General features: G+C 40.6%; 1 protein-coding gene across 1 annotated transcript in view; it reads right to left on the minus strand.

Annotated features, from left to right (window-relative positions):
• The window catches only part of LOC124545636 (ovarian-specific serine/threonine-protein kinase Lok-like), a 204,673-nt gene extending 189,178 nt beyond the window's left edge, over positions 1 to 15,495 (minus strand). The window contains exon 1 of the mRNA XM_047124585.1: positions 15,250 to 15,495. Coding sequence (XP_046980541.1) covers positions 15,250 to 15,388 — 139 coding nt within the window. The 5' untranslated portion in view covers positions 15,389 to 15,495. The remainder of the gene's footprint in view (positions 1 to 15,249) is intronic.
• Between the last annotated feature and the right edge of the window lie 5,450 nt (positions 15,496 to 20,945).

Here is a 20,945-nt window from a genome sequence, read left to right on the forward strand (position 1 = left end):
GTAATAAGGTACCGTTACGCAACCTGGTACAAGATTTGACAGATCCGGCTATGGCATCTACACCCTTCTGGATAACGAAAGGGTTGACAGAGGAAAAATCCTTTCCGTCCTCAGATCGAGAAACTACGAGGAACTGTGGGGCAGGCGGTAGTACTTTTGTCACTGGTGGCTGGTCACGTTTCCGTTTTTGGGCAGAAGTCGAGACAGATGAAGTGAAATCCATTGCGGAGGAATCCCCCATGATTGCCAGCGTCTCCGATGGCGCGCTCCTTCCTTGAGGGGACCCTCTCAGAGGGCACTCCCGCCTTAGGTGAATGTTTACACCTCAGGTCACACCTCCCGAGAAACAGACGGAGGGACCAATCGGCATGGTCAGAAGGTATCAGCTCAGGCAATCACCCCTCCCCGGGCCTGGCCTTTACCAGGGGGTACGCGCGTGCCTTACATGTCTACCCAGAGCGGGGAATTACGTGTTACCCCGTCACCGGCTACGCGTGCGAACGCGTGGGTCGGCCTTCAGGCACGCACAGGGAGGAAGGAAGAAGAGGAAAAAGAAGAGAGAGAGAGAGGACAGACTGTCTCAAACGCCGAGGCGGAGACCAGAGAAGGCAAGGAGAAGAAGGTAATGAGAAGGCAAGGAGAAGAAAGCAATGAGAAGAAGGCAATGAGAATGCAAGGAGAAGAAGGCAATGAGAAGGCAAGGAGAAGAAGACAAGGGAAAGAGTAAGGAAGACAGTGAGGTGGAAAAGAGCAAAGAAAGGAACCAAACAAAGGAAGGAAGAAACGAGAAGTGAAAAAGCAAAATGACCGCAAATAGAGGTCGTGGAACCGTCCGTCTCCGGACGCAGGCGCTAACGACCCCCTTGAGGGGGTGGGACTCCTTGTAGTCGCCTCTTACGACAGGCAGGAATACCTCGAGCCTATTCTAATCCCTGGACCCGCAGGGGGAGACGATGGAGTGTAAACGGTACAAATAGAAAATGTAAAAGTGAGGAGAGTAATTCGGACGGCAACTGCCTGCAGGCCGGTGTGCAATGTGATGGGATCGTAGTAAATATCGTCCCGGACCAGCAACATAACCCCTCCATGAGCCGGAATACCTACCACCACAGGGGGTAGGTCAAAACGCACAGAGGTGTAGTGTGCCAAGGTAATGTGATCGCATGGGCGTAGCTTCGTTTCGTGGAGGGCTACGACGAGCGGACGGTGCAAGCAGAGCAGCAACTTCAAGTCCTCTCGGTTGGAGCGAATGCTGCGAATATTCCAGTGAATAAGTGCCATCGTGAGAAGAAAAGGAAGATGAAAGAAGGGGTCACCTCGAAGGCCGCTGAGGGCCTGGCTTCAAGCGAGTACTGCCGCCGCTATCAGTAGGCGGACAGTCATCGTCCATTGGTTCTATAGTTTCATCGGCCATCTCGTTAAGATGGCCGGGAGGAGGAGCTTCCTCCGCCGGTGGACGGTCAGATGTTCGGCTACCAGCGGTGCGGCCAGGCGAAACGGATGACGGCCTGGGGCGGCAACCGCTGGGTGGCGCAAGAGAAAAAATGCGCCGTGGCGGAGAAGGAGAACTGTGCTTCCTATGAGCCTTCTTGGAAGGTCTTTTAGTGGAAGTACTGGTCGACGGCTGGGAGTTCGAGGTACGTAGGAAGTCTGCACAGGATGGTTCCTTCTTGAAGGCCCGTGCATCTGACTTCTGGGTCTTTGTCTTGGCAGAAGCTGATGAAGGTGCTTGTGTTGGAGGGGTGACGGGAGGAAGAGGAGAAGTCGACCGCGCGATCTTAGCACTGGCCGAACAGACGACCGTAGTGCTGAAGGTCAGATCGCATGTCTGCGTCGCCACCACCCTGGTAGTCCGAGGAGAGGTGAGGACAGTACTGTATTTTCCCGCTGGGAGCAGCGTGGGCTTCCTACTAGCAAATAGCTTGCGAGCAGCCGAGGTGGACACTTTCTCTTTGACCCGAATTTCTTGGATACAGCGTTCTTCCTTGTAGATGGGACAGTTGCGAGAGGACGCTGCATGATCACCCTGACAGTTCACACAACGAGGAGACAGAGGTGGACAGTCACCCTCATGGGCATCCCTGCCGCAAGTGACACATTTAGCCGCATTGGAACAAGACTGTCGAGTGTGATTGAAACGCTGACACTGGTAGCAGCGCGTAGGTGTCGGGACATAGGGGCGAACAGAAATAACCTCGTAGCCCGCTTTGATACGCGACGGCAGCTGAACACTATCAAAGGACAAGAAAAGTGTCCGGGTCGGTACAAGGTCATTGTTGACCTTTTTCATGACCCTATGGACAGCCGTCACACCCTGCTCAGCGAGGAAAGACTGAATCTCCTCGTCAGTCAACCCGTCGAGTTATCGACTATATACCACACCACGAGACGAATTCAAAGTGCGGTGAGCCTCCACCCGGACAGGGGACGTGTACAGGAGTGTGGCCCGAAGCAGTTTTTGTGCCTGAAAGGCGCTCTCAGTTTCTAGTAACAAGGTACCATTACGCAACCTGGTACACGACTTGACAGATCTGGCTATGGCATCTACGCCCTTCTGGATAACGAAAGAGTTGACAGAGGAAAAATCCTTGCCGTCCTCAGATCAAGAAACTACGAGGAACTGTGGGGCAGGCGGTAGTACTTTTGTCACTGTTGGCTGGTCAAGTTTCCGTTTATGGGCAGAAGTCGAGAGAGAAGAAGAAGAGAAATCCATTGCGGAGGAATCCCCCATGATTGCCAGCGTCTCCGATGGCGCGCTCCTTCCTTGTGGGGACCCTCTCAGAGGGCACTCCCGCCTTAGGTGAATGTTTACACCTCAGGTCACACCTCCCGAGAAACAGACGGAGGGACCAATCGGCATGGTCAGAAGGTATCATCTCAGGCAATCACCCCTCCCTGGGCCTGGCCTTTACCAGGGGTACGTGCGTGCCTTACTTGTCTACCCAGGGCAGGGAATTACGTGTTACCCCATAACCGGCTACGCGTGCGAACGCGTGGGTCGGCCTTCAGACGCGCACACGGAGGAAGGAAGAAGAGGAAAAAGAAGAGAGAGAGGGAGAGAGAGGACAGACTGTCTCAAACACCGAGGCAGAGACCAGAGAAGGCAATGAGAAGGCAAGGAGAAGAAGACAAGGGAAAGAGTAAGGAAGACAGTGAGATGGAGAAGAGCAAAGAAAGGAACCAACCAAAGGAAGGAAGAAACGAGAAGTGAAAAACCAAATGACCGCAAATAGAGGCCGTGGAACCGTCTGTCTCCGGACGCAGGCTCTAACTACCCCCTTGAGGGGGAGGGACTCCTTTTAGTCGCCTCTTACGACAGGCAGGAATACCTCGGGCCTATTCTAATCCCCGGACCCGCAGGGGCGGGGGGGAGGCGGGGGGGGGGGGGGGGGGGGGTGGTTACTATGAGGTGTTGAAACCAAGCGAAACAATCACAGGTGCTTGTTATCAAATGCAATTAATGCGTTTGAGCAGAGCATTAAAGGACAAACAGCCACAATACAGCGATAGGCATGATAAAGCGGTTTTGCAGCACAACAACGCTCGACCCCACGTTGCAAAAAGAGGTCAAAACGTACTTGGAAATGTTAAAATGAGAAGTGCCACCCCACCCGCCACATTCTCCAGACATTGCTCCCTCTGACTATCACCTGTTCAGATCAATGGTGCATGGCCTGCCTGACCAGCACTTCCTATCTCATGAAGAAGTCACAAATTGGATCGATTCGTGGATCGCTTCAAAAGATGAACAATTTTTTCAACACGGGATTTGTACACTGCCCGAAAGATGAGAGAATGTAGTCGCCAGCAATGGAAAATACTTTGAATGATACACGTGTAACCAATTTGTTTCATTAAAGCCTCAAATGTTGGGGAAAAAACAGCAGAAGCAAAGTTGTACACCTTGTAGTTCAGTAACTTTATTTCTCACTGATTGTGTATCTATATGGCAGGACGACAAACTGACATCTTCAGCTTTTAATTGTAGCACAGATTTATCATTACATGATTGTGTAGTTATTGATAGTGATTGTAACTTAATAGACAGATGTGTGAAGACAAGATTTGGTCATCGCTGCAAAAGTTTCCCTGAAAGAGACACTATCGTTCACGACTAGACATTTCCTCGACTTTAATTTTTCACTTACACATTTTCCAATAGCTTTGCATAAGGCTAACCTACCAGAGTAGTTAAAGTGCTGACCATGTTTTGTATAATGCTGTCTTTTGAAAGTACTTGTATTCATCAGTGTCACATCATGGAAATGTTCACTGTCTACTTGTATTTAGTACACATTTTCAATACTACTTTATCCACACATGATGTCTCTATCAACTCATATCGATCGAGTATGCTCACTATTATGGCGTTAGTGCGTGTGAGGTTTGCTAGTATTCTCTGGAGAGCAGAGGTTGCATCAGATGCTTGATTTTTGCTAGCATCATTTGATCTTCCAAATACTAAAACAAAATCTTTAATTGACCGTTCACAGAAGTTATTAAAACTGACACATTTTATTATGTTCAGTGTCACATCATTGAAATGTTCACTTATCTGCTTGTATTCAGTACTTAGTACTCTCTGTGGGATGTAATATCAAATGACCTGATGACTAGCAAGTGAGATTGAGTCTAGAGGAAGAAGAGGGTGGGAGGGGGTGGGGGGGGGGGGGGGGAGGGAGGGTAGGAGTGGGTGCGGGAGTGTCTTTCGTTGTAGATCATCATGAAATTTCAGCCTGTTTTTCTGCTACAATAACTACAGAATCAAACTGGTTATCAACTTCAAAATTTAACTGTAATTGCCAAGGCACTGGACTTCATGGTAGTAAAATTGTTGCATAACAGCTGGAGTACACATTGTATAAAATGCCTTCAAGTATTGTACAATGTTAAGAATGTGCTGGTTTAATTCCAGTTTAAAGTATAAGATGTTCCGTGTTCACATACTTTTTGGTATATGTGACCCATAAGCATGATGATGAAAAATTGAACAAATGTATTGCTATGGTCCATGGATGCTTGTTTCCATCCTTTGAAAAAAAAAAAAAAAACAGCAGTGGTTACGCCACCATGGACCAAGAAAAACACTTATTCAATTTTTCATCATTACACAAATCATGAGACAGCAATCAATAGCACTGTACAATTGTACAATAAAAAAGACACTCAAATTTCTCTATAACAAAAGTCATATGATATGAAGTTCACCAATATGTACACTATGTGACAATGGTGTGAAACTTTAAGGCAATTTACACAAGGTTTGTTGCATCTGTTATGCAACAATCTTACCACCATGATGTCCAGTGCATCTGTAATCCACAGTTAAAAAAGGGACCGAGATGTGTCATGGTGAGTGGTGCGACACCCCTTTTGAAGTTTTTTTGAGTTCTTTTGGCTATCTCACTTCCTAGTCACTTGGACTTTCAATATTACCTTTCCCTGGGAGAATTAAACAATCATAGAAAATAGTAAAAAATGTAGTATTTAATTTGAGTACCAATGGAATGTGCACATATTTTCAATTCACCTCTACTTTGTTGTCATTTTTAGGCTGTGTGCTGATGTGAAACTTCCTGGCAGATTAAAACTGTGTGCCGGACCGAGACTTGAACTCAGTTCCGAGTTTGAGTTTGAGTCTCAGTTCGGCACAAAGGTTTAAATGCCAGGAAGTTTCACACTCACTGCAGAGTGTGAATTTCATTCTGTTCAAGAGATGTTTTTATTGTATCATTTAAAAGCGCAAAAAGTTGTACAAGTTGCTTACTTTTGTTTCTTTCAAGAAAATATTGCCAGAGACACTATGCCTCACTGTTACCAAAAACTCATAGGTGCACTGCTGAAAGCTTACTATGGAGTCAAAGTAATGACTGCATCTCTACCAAGTATTATACTGGTAGAGAAAAACTTTACTAATGTTCACTGGGAATGTGTGTGAACGCTCTCACAAAATTTCATCAAAATCTATGATTGCCATGTGGGAACCTCTAGATCATTTGACATGGGATGACACAGACAGGTCTACTATTAAAGAAATCAGAACAGATGGAGACAGGAATTACAAACAAAAGATTGTGAAGACCTTAAAGACACAGAATGGAACTCCAACAAATTACACTTTGACACCAGTACATGAAGTAATGTGGGGAAACAAAGAGATTAAGAAATGAAAACTAGAATTATGATGTATGTAGACAAAGTGGGAAAGAAAAAGGACGCAAGACTCAAGTTCTTACAGTGAAATACAAGATCAAATCAGGTTTTATATAATGAACATAGAACAGAGGCAGCAAGGATATGTAGGAGGAAAACAAACAAACAAAAAGGAAAGCCATAGGGTTACAGGTAGAGGAGATGGAAGAGCACTACCAAAGGAATGACAGCGGAAAATTTTATAAGAAAATTAAAGAAGGTACTCAAAAATATAAACCAAAAATAGTAGCATGTAAGGAAAAAGAGGAAAATTTGCTGACAGATGAACCATGTTTTGGATAGATGGAGAGAATACTTCATGGGAATTTTGGAGGCCAGTCTTACAAGGAGTGAGCAGCCACTATACTACACTGCAGACCCAGAGAGGGAAGGGTCATTCCACAGCAAAGGGACCAATATTGAAAAGTGTAATGAAATTTGGTGTAAAGATTCAGCATGGTCTTTGATGGTTATATACCAAATTTCATCCTAATATCTTCAGTAGTTGAATTCTTACGGGATTTTAAAGAGAGGCTACTCACCTCAGTATCATGTACAAAGGTGAAATGTGCCAATTTTGCTAGGTTTTTTTAAATGTTTTAGCAAACATTTGGTCATTTGCTTTAATATACATAGACAACTTTTTATGCCGAATCACACCACGGCAAAAATTAGGGATTTAGCCATACCCAAATAATGATACAAGCCTCTAAAGAGGCTAAAAAGTTCGTCGCACTATTCTGAGAGCCATGGTTTGACCGACCACTGCTACTTTAGGTATGAGCCAATCATGCCAAAACTTCAGATGTATGTATCTATTCCTACATATGATGTCTATATATCAATCAAATTTAATTAGTTCTGGATGCCCAGGTTAAAAGATTTGCACCTGCAAAATTGGCCAAAATTTTCTACTTGCAAATTTTATGGTATTTTTGGGGGCAATATCACAACTGTGTCTTCTTCAATCCTTTTTTTCTTGCCACAGCTGGATAGAGCATCCTTTAAGCTTTCAAGAGCTATATCGTTTAATTTCTGGATCTTGCATATTATTGAGTAAGAACGCCTATCAAAAGTAGGTAACATGGATTACTGAGAAATACAAAAATTAAAACAATATGAAGTTGTAAATCAAAAAAATGTGTAATTGTAGTGTCTTTTAATAGTATAGGATGTTCCTGTGGTTAAAGGAAAGTAACTGTGCTAATAAGATGTGTTTTTACATTATTTTACGGTGTAGAATATAAATATAATAAAACCTCAGAAAGTGCCCTGAAGATTAAAAATCTAGAAGATCATAATGGAATGCTATGTTGCTTTAGAAGGTTGTAACCCTACAATGCACTGTCACTCAGTTTCCATTGGTATTTTAAAGCAGCAATAGTTCTTTTAAGGCTCTATACTCACAGCAGTGATATACATTGCTGAATCACCACTTTCCATTGCTGCTTTCATTATTGGCAATTTTCACAGTATCAGTCTTTGTGTGGTGTAATCTTTGATGTTGACACTGCACAATCTTAGTGTTGAGTACTGAGTTTTGAATAGTCAGTAATTTTTGTTGTAGCTCAAGGTAAGCAATAAAACAATGTTTTGATGGCCTAATTTGTACATTTTATATAAAAAATAATACTCAATATTGTCTGACATCATCACCATTATGTACATTTTATATAAAAACAAGCCTGAATATCGTCTGAAGTCATCAGCATTTTATCATGGCAAGAGGGAACTACAATCAGTTAAGGAAATGTCACCAACTGACAAGGAGCTCATTCAGTGTAGGTCTGGGCTAGGTTTTACTGAAGATGCCCAAATTTTTTCATACCAGAATGCCTTGTTAATGACAAAATTTTAATTCCTGCAGAATTTCTGCAACCGATTTGGTAACGAAAAATGTATAACCAAGAAGGCTTGAACACCAGTAAACACTCCAATGTCTGATAGGTTGAAGTTACTGACTAATGAAGTTTCTAAACCTGGTCAGAAAATTTGTATCGAGTGTCAACATGATATGCCCAAAAAGAATCTTCCTGCCAGGATAAGCAAAAATCATCATCCACTGAAGACATGGGTGTTGTCGATGCCTGTTTTACTGATAATATTTCATTATCATCACTTGGAGAATCACTACTAAAGGTTCAACGGATCAGCGAAAGCAATTCAATGGGATACATAAAGTGCAAATGTCTGAAAGCCCAAGGCAGCATTATTAAGGTAATTGCCACAGTTTCTGGTGTGAGCCAAGTAGTTATTGTTCAGATACAAATGGAAGAGTGCCATAAATGTAAAGGTATGGACATCTTAGGAATACAGAAGCATACGATTCCATCCGTCTACTTTGACCCATGACATCACTAATATGGCGGAAATGACCATTCACAACTACTCCCATATCACGCCTATGACGTCATTACGTAAACATGAAAACAAACAGGAAAATAGATCATAAAACCATCACAGACATCTTCCTCCAAAGATATAATGAAACTAACGGGACAAGCATGGGAAATTGGGGGTTTTTGGGTGGGGACAAGCTAAATATAAACACACACCACTGTACTAAATGCCACAAAATGACAAAATAAAATGACCCCACAACCTTCCCAAGTTCCACTACACACCATATCCTATGGAATCGGTCACTTCCCCTGACCTATATAGCTCAACAGCAACTATAGATAGCACATTATAAAACTCCAAAACTTTCACCACCGCAACAATTACTGCTACCACAAAAAAACCCTACAAAAACCAAATTGGAATCCCAACACTTCCCTTGACCTAGATAGGTCAACAGCAACTCACGATACCAAATCACCAATACCACAAACCAAACAACTCACAAATACCCCACCAACCATCTAAACAGACAAAAAAGAAAAAAAAAAAACAACTTACCACAAAAAAGTTCCGGTGTTGCACTCTAGGACGGACGGACGGACGGACGGACACACACACACACACACACACACACACACACACACACACACACACACACACACCAAAAAAAAACACAACAAAAAAAATTTCCCAACCCACCCACAACTCACCCCGCCCCCAGCCTCCCCCAAAATCAAAGACCGATAAACAAATAAAAACAAAACAAAAAAAAATCTCAATCCCACACTACAAGTCAACAACAACTGCAACAAAAGAAATCCTCTACAACAAAATCACAAAGCAACCACCACCACCCACCTCCAAAATACCTTGCCACCAACTAACCCCCCCCCCCCCCCCCCCCCACACGGCACCTCCCTAACCAACAACCTTCGGCCTATACATCCTACTAACTGTCCTTAAAAAAAAAAAAAAAAAAACACAATAGCCCTCAGAGACGCTCTTCTAAATGAGACTGAAGGTTAGAAGAGCGCCTCTTCCTCTTCCCAATAACTGACATAATGGCACCCCAAAACCCCTCTATGGTATTAGTACAGGCCTTGGTCTCATAATTTTTACAACTCAACACTATGGTTAACTACTAAATGAATGTACCCCTGCTCACCCAACCCCCTATAAGATGAAAACACATCAAACTATGGTGCTCCCATCTTCTGTGAAATTTTCAATTAATCTCACTAATTCCCTTTACGTCTGCCCCTCGAAAACCCTAAATACACATTCTGTAAAACCACCCCCTGAAACAACACCCCTCACACCCATACACAAACGAAAGACTTACCCCTTCCATACTACTTCCTCTCAAACTGTGATTAATCAACCTCCACCACCACCACCACCCTAGGCCCACCCAACTTACCCCTGTACTTAATATACTCCTCCACATGTAGCCGTCCCTGGTCCGAGACACTGGAATTTTCGTCAATCTTATTTCCTCCTGACAGACAGAGGCACTTCACCCCTTCGGCCAACAGCCCAAAAAGCTGGAGAAACTTTATGTGGGACAAAGCACTGTTCCCCATCTGTAGTGCACACAAACGCGTACTGTTCAATTTGTCAGTCATATCCATACCTAACAAAGGTATAGACAAAGTAATTTAATTTTTAATTCACAAACGACGAACAGGAAACAACACTACAATAACTACAAAAATACAACAAAAACTAAATTGTTAACTCACTGAAAACCATTCCTGTAAACCCACAGTCAACAGCAATACCGAACACATCAAGGACTAACACGCAACTAAACCCAATACACCACATAACATGCAACACATAAACACACCACCAGAGAGCACGATCGACCGCACCAAAATGACACCTATAAACACGCCACACTCACAAACTAAACTCCGTGCCGTCATGGGTCAAAGCCGACAGGTGGAATCGAACGCTTCCATTGACCCGACATCTTAATTGCTTAAGTTAAGATTATACTTCAGACTTCAAGCAATAACAGCAAATTTCAAATTTTGACCCTGGCCCCAAACAGCTGCACTACTGAAAAAAAAATCGCTAAATAATTTGCTGCTTCAACTAAAACGGTGAAGAAGGCTTGGAAACTAAAGATGGAAGACGGGATTTTGGCAACACCTGCAAACCGAAAAGAGGAAAAAGCTCATTGGGGAAATAAAACAAAATGTCCTCATTTACTCTGAAGATGAGGAGTTTTCTCGTTTATGCCCAGGGAAAAAGGACTGTGTTGCAGTAAGAATAAATGTGGAAGTACTCACAAGGAGAGAAATGCCTGCTCCTTTGTAACCTTCAAGAAATGTTCATTGCTTATTGTAAGCAATATGGAAATGAACTAAGCTTCTCAAAATTTTATGAGCTCAAGCCGAAATGGTGTAGTACAGCTGGTGCTTCTGAATCACATTCAGTATGTTATGGGCAATTCATCAAAATATCAAGTTAAGAAGACTACAAAAAATTGATGAAAAAAACTGTATGCAGTTTGTAATCAAAAAAATTGTATGCTGCAACATTGCGAGGAATGTTCATGAAAAATGCGACTTGAGGCTTTTCTTGAAGACTCTTTTAAAGACTATGACCCTGAAGAAACAATGTAATACAAACAATGGGTCCATTTTGGCAAACACACATTGGAGACTTGCCAGAGAACTGTTGAAGATTTCATGGAGGTATTGATTTTGAAAATTACCAGTTTAAGAAGCCATCACTGTGTCAGAACACCAAAGTTTATATCTTAAGCAGATAAAAAGAAATCTTGCAGAAAATGAATTAACTATATTGATAGATTTTGCTGAGAAATATTCATTTGTTGTTTAGGATAGAGTGCAAGGATTCCACTGGGAGACTAGTCAGGCCACATTTCATCCATCTGATGTCTATTTTGATGGAAAAGAATGTCAGAGTATTAGCATTCATATGGTCAGCGACTATTCTGTCACAATACCACTGTTGTCCACACCTTTCAAATAAAGTTGATAGCATATTTAAAGACAAAGACTGAAAACATTAATTACTTTAGTGATGCTTTAGCTGTTCAATATAAGAATTTCAAAAATTTCATCAATTTATGCCTGCACGAAAAGGATTTTGGTATTACTGCCAAATGGAATTTTTTTAAAACAAGCCACGGTAAATTGCCTTGTGATGGCATTGGGGGAACAGCAAAAGGACTTGAGCCTGCGCTATTCTGCAGAGGGCCTTAGATAACCAAATACTGACTCCATATGATATATTACAGGTGTAAAGCTTTTTTATGAACCAAAAGATGAAATTGAAAAAATCCACCCAGATCAAGAAACAAGGTTTACCATGGGATATACAGTATCTGGAGCAAGAGAAAATCAATTACTTGTAATCAGCTCAGAGTAAGCAGAGTTTTTAATGATGCTACAGCATTCACAGTTAATGCCTTCGAAGCACATGAAGAAATTCCAGCAGTCTCAGTTTGAAGTTTACAGGACAGTATGTTACTTGTTATGTATGGCGATTTTTGGTAGACTAGAACATATGAAGTTTCACTTCCCCATCAGCTTTACGCACCCACAAGGACATGTTCATTCCTTCCACTAGCCGACTCCTAAAGATACCTGCTGGATTCCTTAGCAACATATCTTCATGACTTTACAAGCCCCATCAACATCATCACTAGGATGACAATACAGTTATCCACATTCTGTCATTGAAAACATTGTAGAAGTGCTTAACCGAAAATGGAACCGTCTCTTAGTATTTTTGTTCTGCTTATTTGCTGTATTTTGTACTATACTTGTTTATATGTCGTGCTAAATTAATGTTTGAAACTGACTTATACACTCGAATAAAAATAATTAATTATGGGACTTAATGAGCAAAATATAAGACTTTTCAATCTTCTCGAAGTGCTAAGATAATAACTTTTGAAATGTGTTCTTACTCATTAAACTGAAAATCCAGAAATTAAACAATATTTCTTTGAAAGCTTAAAGCATACCTTTTCCAGCTATAGCAAAAAAAAAAAAAAAAAAGAGGATTGAAGAAGATGTAGTTGAGATACTGCCCCCCAAAAATACCCTAAAATTTTGCAATTAGAAAATTTTGGCCAACTTTGCTGATGCATATCTTTCAATCTGGGCATCCAATGTTAATTAAATCTGGTCGATATACAGACATCATAGATACAAATAACCCGCTGAAATATTGGTGTGATTGATTCATATGAAATGTAGCAGTGTCGGTCAAACCATGGCTCTCAGAATAGCGCGACGAATTTTTTACCCACTTTAGAGGCTTGTATCTATAAGGCTAAATCCTTAATTTTTGCCATTGTGGGATTCAACATAAAAAATTGTCTGTGTATATTAAAGCAAATGACCAAATGTTTGATAGAACTTTTAGAAAAGCCTGTCAAAGTTGGCACATTTGCACCTCCGTACATGATGCGGAGGTGAGTTGCCTCTCTTTAAAATCCCTTGAGAATTCAACCACTGAAGATACTAAACTGAAATTTGTTATGTAGCCACCAAATACCATACAGAACCCTCACACCTAATTTCATCAGATTTGGAAATGGTCGAGTGGGGACCCCTGGTCCCCTTGATGTGGAATGACCCAGATGAAACCCCAACACAGGAAGTGTGGAAGGTAGTGCACAGTCTTAAAAAACTACAAAGCACCAGGACTCAATGGAATAACTGCAGAACTGTTAAAAATGGAGGAACTGGTCTCAGTAAGTGAATCCACAAACTTATCAATTTTATTTGAAATCAGGAAGGAATCCAGGAAGAGTAGACTAAGTATGCTTCACCAATGTAAGCAACATTGGCTGGTTCCTAGGCTGCAGTGTGAGTGGATGGAGAACTCAGTAAATGGTTTAGAATTCGTAAAGTAGACAGACAAGGGGACACCCTCCATACAACGCTCTTTAATGCAACTCTTTGTGTAGAAATTCATAAGCTTGAAATATCTGGTTACATGGGCACAATGTAAACCTATATGCATGTGCTGACAATGCAGCAATAATTAGTAGAAGAAGAGTTTCACTACAGAGAACAATGGGTGAACTGGAAAAAAAAGAACAGCAATACTTAGAGGCCTGCTTTTAATAAAATGAAGGCTAAGTACTTGATTTTCACCGGGAAGAAAGATAACTTGGATTAACTATCAGCAGCAGGTTTCAATTTAGAACATGTGCATAATTTTGACTACCTGGGATCTAATATTAATACGACAAATTCCACGTCAACTGAAATAAAACTGCACACTGTAAGGGATAACAGACACTCTCACATGTTTAACAAATAAGAGATTGTGGGCCTTTAGGTAATTAAACAGACAGCTGCAACTGCAAATTTACAAAGTCACGATAAGGCCAACTGTAGCTTGCAGATGTGAAAAATGTGCACTAAGGAGTACCTATGAACAGTAGCTCAGAATATTTGAAGGTAAAGTTCTGCAAAATATCTTTGGGGCAATTCAGAATAGCAATGGTTTGACTGAACACTAATCTGGGCCATCCCATATGAGTTGCAACATTGTAAGATTACTAAAAAGTAGGGAATAGCTTCGCTCGGACTTGTCTCTAGGATGGACACTGGAAGAACAAGAAAACAGACAGGAAGGCCTCAAAAGGAATGGATATACTATACTCAAGAAGATATAAAATGTCTTAGAGTAGAGGATAATGGAGGATTGTGCTGGGGAGTGGAGAATGAAGGAAACCTGTTGAGGAGGCTATGATCTAAGCAGGCTTGTAACGCCATGAGAAGAAGAGGATTACGTAGTGGAGCCTCTCTGCACCTTTCAAAATTTAGGTCTACGTATATGTACACAACATGTATCGATATACTGTAAGACTTGTACTTGTTCTAATTTAGCTTTTCTGAATTTATCCTGCAGAACATGGGTCACACCACACTACATTACAGGGCAATCTGTTAGAACAACGTTTATTTTGCATTCACATTAACTGTCTTGGCAACTCTCAAAAAGCAAATTATCACTTTCCAACCTTGGACTATGCTGTAGATCAGACTAATCACAATCAAGGCTTCATTTGAATGCCAAACCACAATGTAGACATGAATAATTAAACAAAACTTGAAAGAAACCAAATAACACCTTGGGCAAATGCACCATGAGATTCACTGGAAGAAGTGTAATTAGATGAATTGAGCAACCATGCCTTAAGTGGCATGAAGCTGGACCTTTTCAAGCCATGAAACACTTGAGGGTCGTTCCAGCGAAAAAGCTTGGAACATTTGGAACATGGCATTTAACCTAGGTCTAGAGCGTTAAACACGTTTAAAGAAAAATCTAACGTACTATCCATTTCGACACATAAACAAGAATGCAAGATCCCGATAAAGAAATATACGTATGAACATTCTGAATAAAAAGCCAAATGCGACCACTAAAGAATGAATGCCTTCATATTTTCGACTATACATTTTTTGTCAACTATTTAACAATCTTGTTGTGTACGACTACTACATCCACACACTCACTGTTTTTACAATAAATGTACTAACATCCCTTTGCACAGTAACAAAGTTAAAAGCAAACATAAGATATCTGCATATAGCACTCAGTTTTAAAAACTTTAGGAAAGACATGAAAAAAAGTAATCCTACGTCAATAAGATTATAGAAACAAAACAAATTTACAGTGACAAAAACACTGAAAACGAAATGTTACCCTTACCAATAGTGGTAAACTGCTTTCTTGTGGCATACAGCCTACCCCAGCTATTATTATCAACAATATCTTGACTATAATTAATTCCATCACTCTGCTGAGTATCTGGTAAACTGTTTGGAACATCCATCGCTTTGTTGTTCATACCTCCCACTCCCCACTCTCCCACACTCTAAATCCGGCATTCGGAAAGATAAAACTTTGTCGCAACAAGTTTTCTTCTATTTGGACTTACAGAATGTCTCTGCCCAAAGCAAAGTGTATACAGCCTGCGATACTAGAAGCAGGTAATCACGCAACGATCTTGCCTGCGCGCATATCTCCGCATAATTCTGTGGATGCATGATCGCAGCAGAACTAGTATGTACACACGACGTAAGTTCCGATCTACTGCTCGTCCACCATCTGTCGGTGTAGAGCAGAAATTTCAATGGAAGCCAGCACACTGTCGTAACCTCAAGGTCTATTTCATTTATTCAGAAATGGAATAATTTCATTATGGTCTGCGTTTGCAAACTGTGTTGCTAAAAACTGCAAACAAAAAGCCAGAAACAGAAAGACAGATCAACACAGTGGCTCCTTAACTGAAGGCGTTATCGCACGTAAATTTACTTCATGAGTTGTAGAACGAACTCGACGACTATCGTAGTTACATGCGTGTGGATTTAGAAAAGTGTAATCATATTTTGACATTCGTTACTCCAAGTATATGAAACTTGTATGTGGAGAGAAATTTCGCAACATGGCAGACGGTGCCGCTGAGGTCACTGGCAATAGAAGTTAAAAGCGTCTAGAATTTCTTACTGCAGTGCAGTTCCGAAAAAAAGCATTGAATGTAATCATACCTGCAACACGTGAAGCTATTTACGCTGTCCTAAAGGATGATTTCAAGGAAGAAAGTAAAGTACTGTACCTCAATTGTGCCAAGTTACAGACAATATTTTTACAGGTGAGACACAGTATATTCTTAGGAGTGATATATATGGCCAATGAGATATAGTTAAGTTTGTTTCTAAGCCGAGATTTCCAGTTCCCTACCTTCTACCAGCAACTTTTGTATCAGAATATAAAATGCCGACCCATGTATCTGGAAAGACTTACTTGCAGTATTGTGGTAGTGAATTCTATACTTCATCTGTAAAACAATTCTTGTAGTTAAACACTTACTACATTAGGGTGTAAAATTAGTGTAATAATAGCCATGTCCCTGAAGGCGCTCTTCCAAGATCTTCCATTATCACTTTTTTTTGCTCCGCTCTCATAACTCAAATTATGGTGTACGATAGTACTGACAGAAAGTATACTAGCAATTCCCTGGGTACACTCACATGTATATGCCATTTTAAAATTTACTATGCACACACAGATGAGAACACCTGCCTGAACAAACAGCTGACTCAAACAATGTAAATAAGTTACACACCACTGCAACCAGTCACTTTTTTGAATAATAATGCTTTATTCCATAAACCTGTTTTCAAATCTTTTCAGGTTCATCTTCAGATGGTTTCGGGAGGATCCGGGAAGTTACATCATTACTGGTAGTAGTATAATGCTGGGTGCTGGTTTGTGACAGTATAGACGGCTTTTTTCGGATCTGTCTGCCTCCATTTTGATGTCCAGAACACTTTCACACCAACTACGAGGATTGCCCAGAAAGTAATGCACCGCATTTTTTTCTCATCTGAAAGCAATGCTACGAAAGTGAAACGCTACGTATGTATTATTTGAAGTCTCCTGAGTGAGAGCGCCGAGTTTCTGTCACTTCCGACAGATAGCGTAGCTGCAGGACAGTTTCAAAATGGCGTTATAAAGGCACATTTGCATGCCGAGCGTGAGTTTCCTCGGAAACGCGAAATATTAATTAAATAAATAATCAGTGACAAATAAATAAAGCCTATGGCACACAACTGCAGCGCTGTGTCGCTGATAAAACAAAAGCACAATTACGTTACTCTTATGTTTGTTTAAGAAAGGGAGAGCTCTCGTTGAAGTGGTACGAGAAGCACGTATTTTATTTTATTGTCTGGCACACCGCCATATTTCATGTTATAGAAGAATACTGCGAGTTGCAACCACACTAGGCACTCGATTCTGTAAAGAATTTATATTTATAAAAGTAGGATTATGAACTGTAGGCTTATTCATTGAATATATCTGATTTAACTAACTGTGTAACTTTTTTATGTTTAGTAGACAATCACCTCTGTACGACGTATTGGCATGGCTGGCAAATTATTGTAATATTGAGATTTAGATTATGAGTCCGCACCTACCGCAGCAGTCTTTGGAAACGATTTAATTACGAAGTCCGATTATTCAGTTTTATTTCACGGTCAACTACGAGTAACATTGCCTTTACGAAAAAGCCATTGTCAAGCGTCTGATACCGAATAATTAAACGTCCACGTTCCAGATAAGCAAATACAATTGCAATCACAATCACCATCATACAGATAGAATAATTAACATATTTAAAATAACAACATTTTTTTATTATTAATTTTATATTGGCGACTGCGTGTCGGACTTGTTATTTTGTCATTTGTTACATTGTTCTCTTTGTTTCATGTAAAAAATCAACTTTCTGGACCTGGACGTCAATGTATGAGAGATAACAAAATCTGAAGATATTTTCCAATTCTGAAATTTTGCGGGAAGACGCAATGAAACTTCCAGCAAAGTAAGGTAAGACGCAGCATCTTTGCATTGGTAGGCTTGACCAGACGTATAATTCAGTGTATTAGCTTTTCAGTAAATTCTGCAGTGTTTCTTTTCTGCATAACAGTTTCAGTGATAAAATTCATTCTCAGTACTTTTCCCTAAACAATAACGTATGCAACAATACCAATACACGAGTGTACAATATGGCCGACTTCTGTACGATATCATGTAACATGGCCAGCAGCCATTACCAATAATCTCAAATTCAGTTTATATTTTTAAATTAACAGACAGCCATTGTTGCTACGAGCGATTCATGCTCAACTACATTTTATTTTAAAATCAGTGTCAAAAATTTTCTTGAAACATATATCACGTGTGGCATGGTAATAACTAGAAAACAATACGCAAAAATGGAACAGCAAGGACGTACTATTCAGACGCAATCCGACTCGGACGTGAGACAAGTGTTAGAAAATGACTTTACGACAGCAACCGGTAGTGACGATTCATCAAACATTGACGCAAGTGTTGACGAAAATTTTGACGATAGGCCGTCCACTACAAAAATTTCAAAATCTCAATCAGAGCCCATGTTAATGCATGACGTCACGTCTAATGACGCGGCGGGGGCAGAGACCTTGCAAACGGTAAACATTGCCGACATGTTACAAATGCTAATGAAACAAAACGCCGAAAACATGGCAACCTTAAAGGCACAATTAGAGACACAAAATGAACAGTTAAAAACACAAAATGACGTAATCAAATCTGATCTCATAGCAATCAAGATAGGTAATGACACTTTGTGTAAACGTGTGGAACTTATAGACGCCACACTGACCAAACAGATGACCGAACTCAGTACTAAATTTTCCCAGCTCAATACGAGACAAGAAAAGACTACAACTGACGTAGCACTTTTACAGACACAAGTAAAAAACCTTAATGTCACGTGTGAAGTTCTTACTGAACAAATTCAAACATATCCTTCAGTACATGACAACCTTGAAAAACGAATTACTGACGTACAGAATAAATTTGACAATGTTGAACAACACCTGACTGACATCTTACAATCAGATGCCACAGCTCATTTTCAAAATATTAATAAAGAATTTCATGATTGGGTTGAGAACAAAGACAAACATTTTGATAGATGCTTACGTGAAAATTTACCAACAATTGTGCACGACTCCGTAGCGCAATACATTACTAATAACAAACAGCTGATCAGTGACGCAGTACAATCCGTCACTGCACCCATGAGACAATTCACCGATCAACTACAGTCTGAATGTAACGAAAATATCAGTCAAAATGTACAGTTCAGAAACCAATATACATTCGAGTATGATACACACATTCCGCACACGACAAATACACAAGAACAAAACACACCACGACTACAACACATACCACGATGTGGAAACACAAACACAAGCTATTATCATGGTAAACCACAGCAACATTATCGTAATTACTCGCCAGCTGAACATACCAGTAATTACAGTGGAATAAATCCATATCACAATGCGAAGGAAGATGAAAGCTTAATGAAACACAGGCAATTTCAGATTTTTATCCCAGAAAAACGAACCATTCATCCGGTGATTTTTCTTAAATCTTTTAGTAACGCATTTCCACGCACTTGGAGTGACCGGAAAAAGATTTCATATATTGTCGGTTACATCCAAGGCGATGCAGCTGTCTGGGCATACAGTCAAGCTGACGTATGTACCACGTACAGTGAGTTTGAGCGTGCTTTTCTGAACAAATTCTGGTCGCAATCCGTCCAGGAGCGACTCAGAAGACAAATTTTAGAACCTGAAACTTTTAACAGTAAAAATGGTAACTTACGCAGATATTTTGAAAAATACTTGAACATGGGACATTTTTTAGACGAACCAGTCGCAACGCGTGATATACTCCGAGCGTTGAAGGCCAAATTGCCTTTCAACATTAAGGAAAAACTTCTACATATCCCGGATGACGATTCAGATTATTTTTTAACAGCCTTAGATTCGGTTGACATGTTACTTGAAGATCAGCGCTTCGTGCGGCAAAACAGCAGCCACAATGTTTACACTAGTGGTATGCAAAACATGCAGGCTTGCCAACACAATTCTGGCGCGCCCACAGTTGGATACGCGGTACAACAAAAACAGCAAACTCACATGCCGTCTCAGTACGGAAATCAAAATCTACACGCGTATTCCAATACAAACAATAGTTACAACAGTAATAACATTTCATGCGGCAATCCATACAAAAGGCACCGCGGTAATAACTACAACGGTAACAACGGATACAAAGGTAATAACAAAAACACAAACAGAAATAGAAATAATAATAACTACGAGCCAAGACAGCATCAAGGTTGGACTCGTAACGATCAGTACTTTCATTCAAACTCTGCTTTACCACAGCAGCCACCAGGACAAAATTGGAGCATACCTTACGACCGACAGGTAAGTTATAATGCGCAACAGCAACAACAACCGCAAAAGTTTGGAGATCATAATAGGCAATATCCGAATGTGAATATAATAGAAATGACACCTGATGCACAACCTCAATCTGTGTCAGTACCTAGTACAAATGATAATCCAACAAACTAGAAACAGTCACTACTTTGCCCCAGGTCGTGGCTGAAGAATTCTTGGGGGGCGACTTCAATGTTAATCAGTTATTCGACACCACACTTGAACAACAGAATAATGATATGCCGAGTAATTCTAAACAAAAACTACCTGTTTTATTTATAAGATACAACCACAATAACAATATATCAGATGAACTTTTACAAGACAGTACACAATGTCGTTTAAACACAAATGAAATTGTTTTAGCATCTACTACTGGTGTAGTAGGTGGCATTCCAACTACTATTATCCTAGATACAGGTGCAGCTGTGAGCGTTTTGTCTTTTAATTTCTATAAAAAGATGTGTGAATTGGAACCTGTGCCTGAGTTTCCTGCCCAAAACTGTAAAATAACTACTGCACTAGGTAATAAGTCATGTAGGGTTACGAAGC

This window comes from Schistocerca americana, chromosome 1, assembly GCF_021461395.2.
Source record: "Schistocerca americana isolate TAMUIC-IGC-003095 chromosome 1, iqSchAmer2.1, whole genome shotgun sequence".
Taxonomy (NCBI): Eukaryota; Metazoa; Arthropoda; class Insecta; order Orthoptera; family Acrididae; genus Schistocerca; species Schistocerca americana.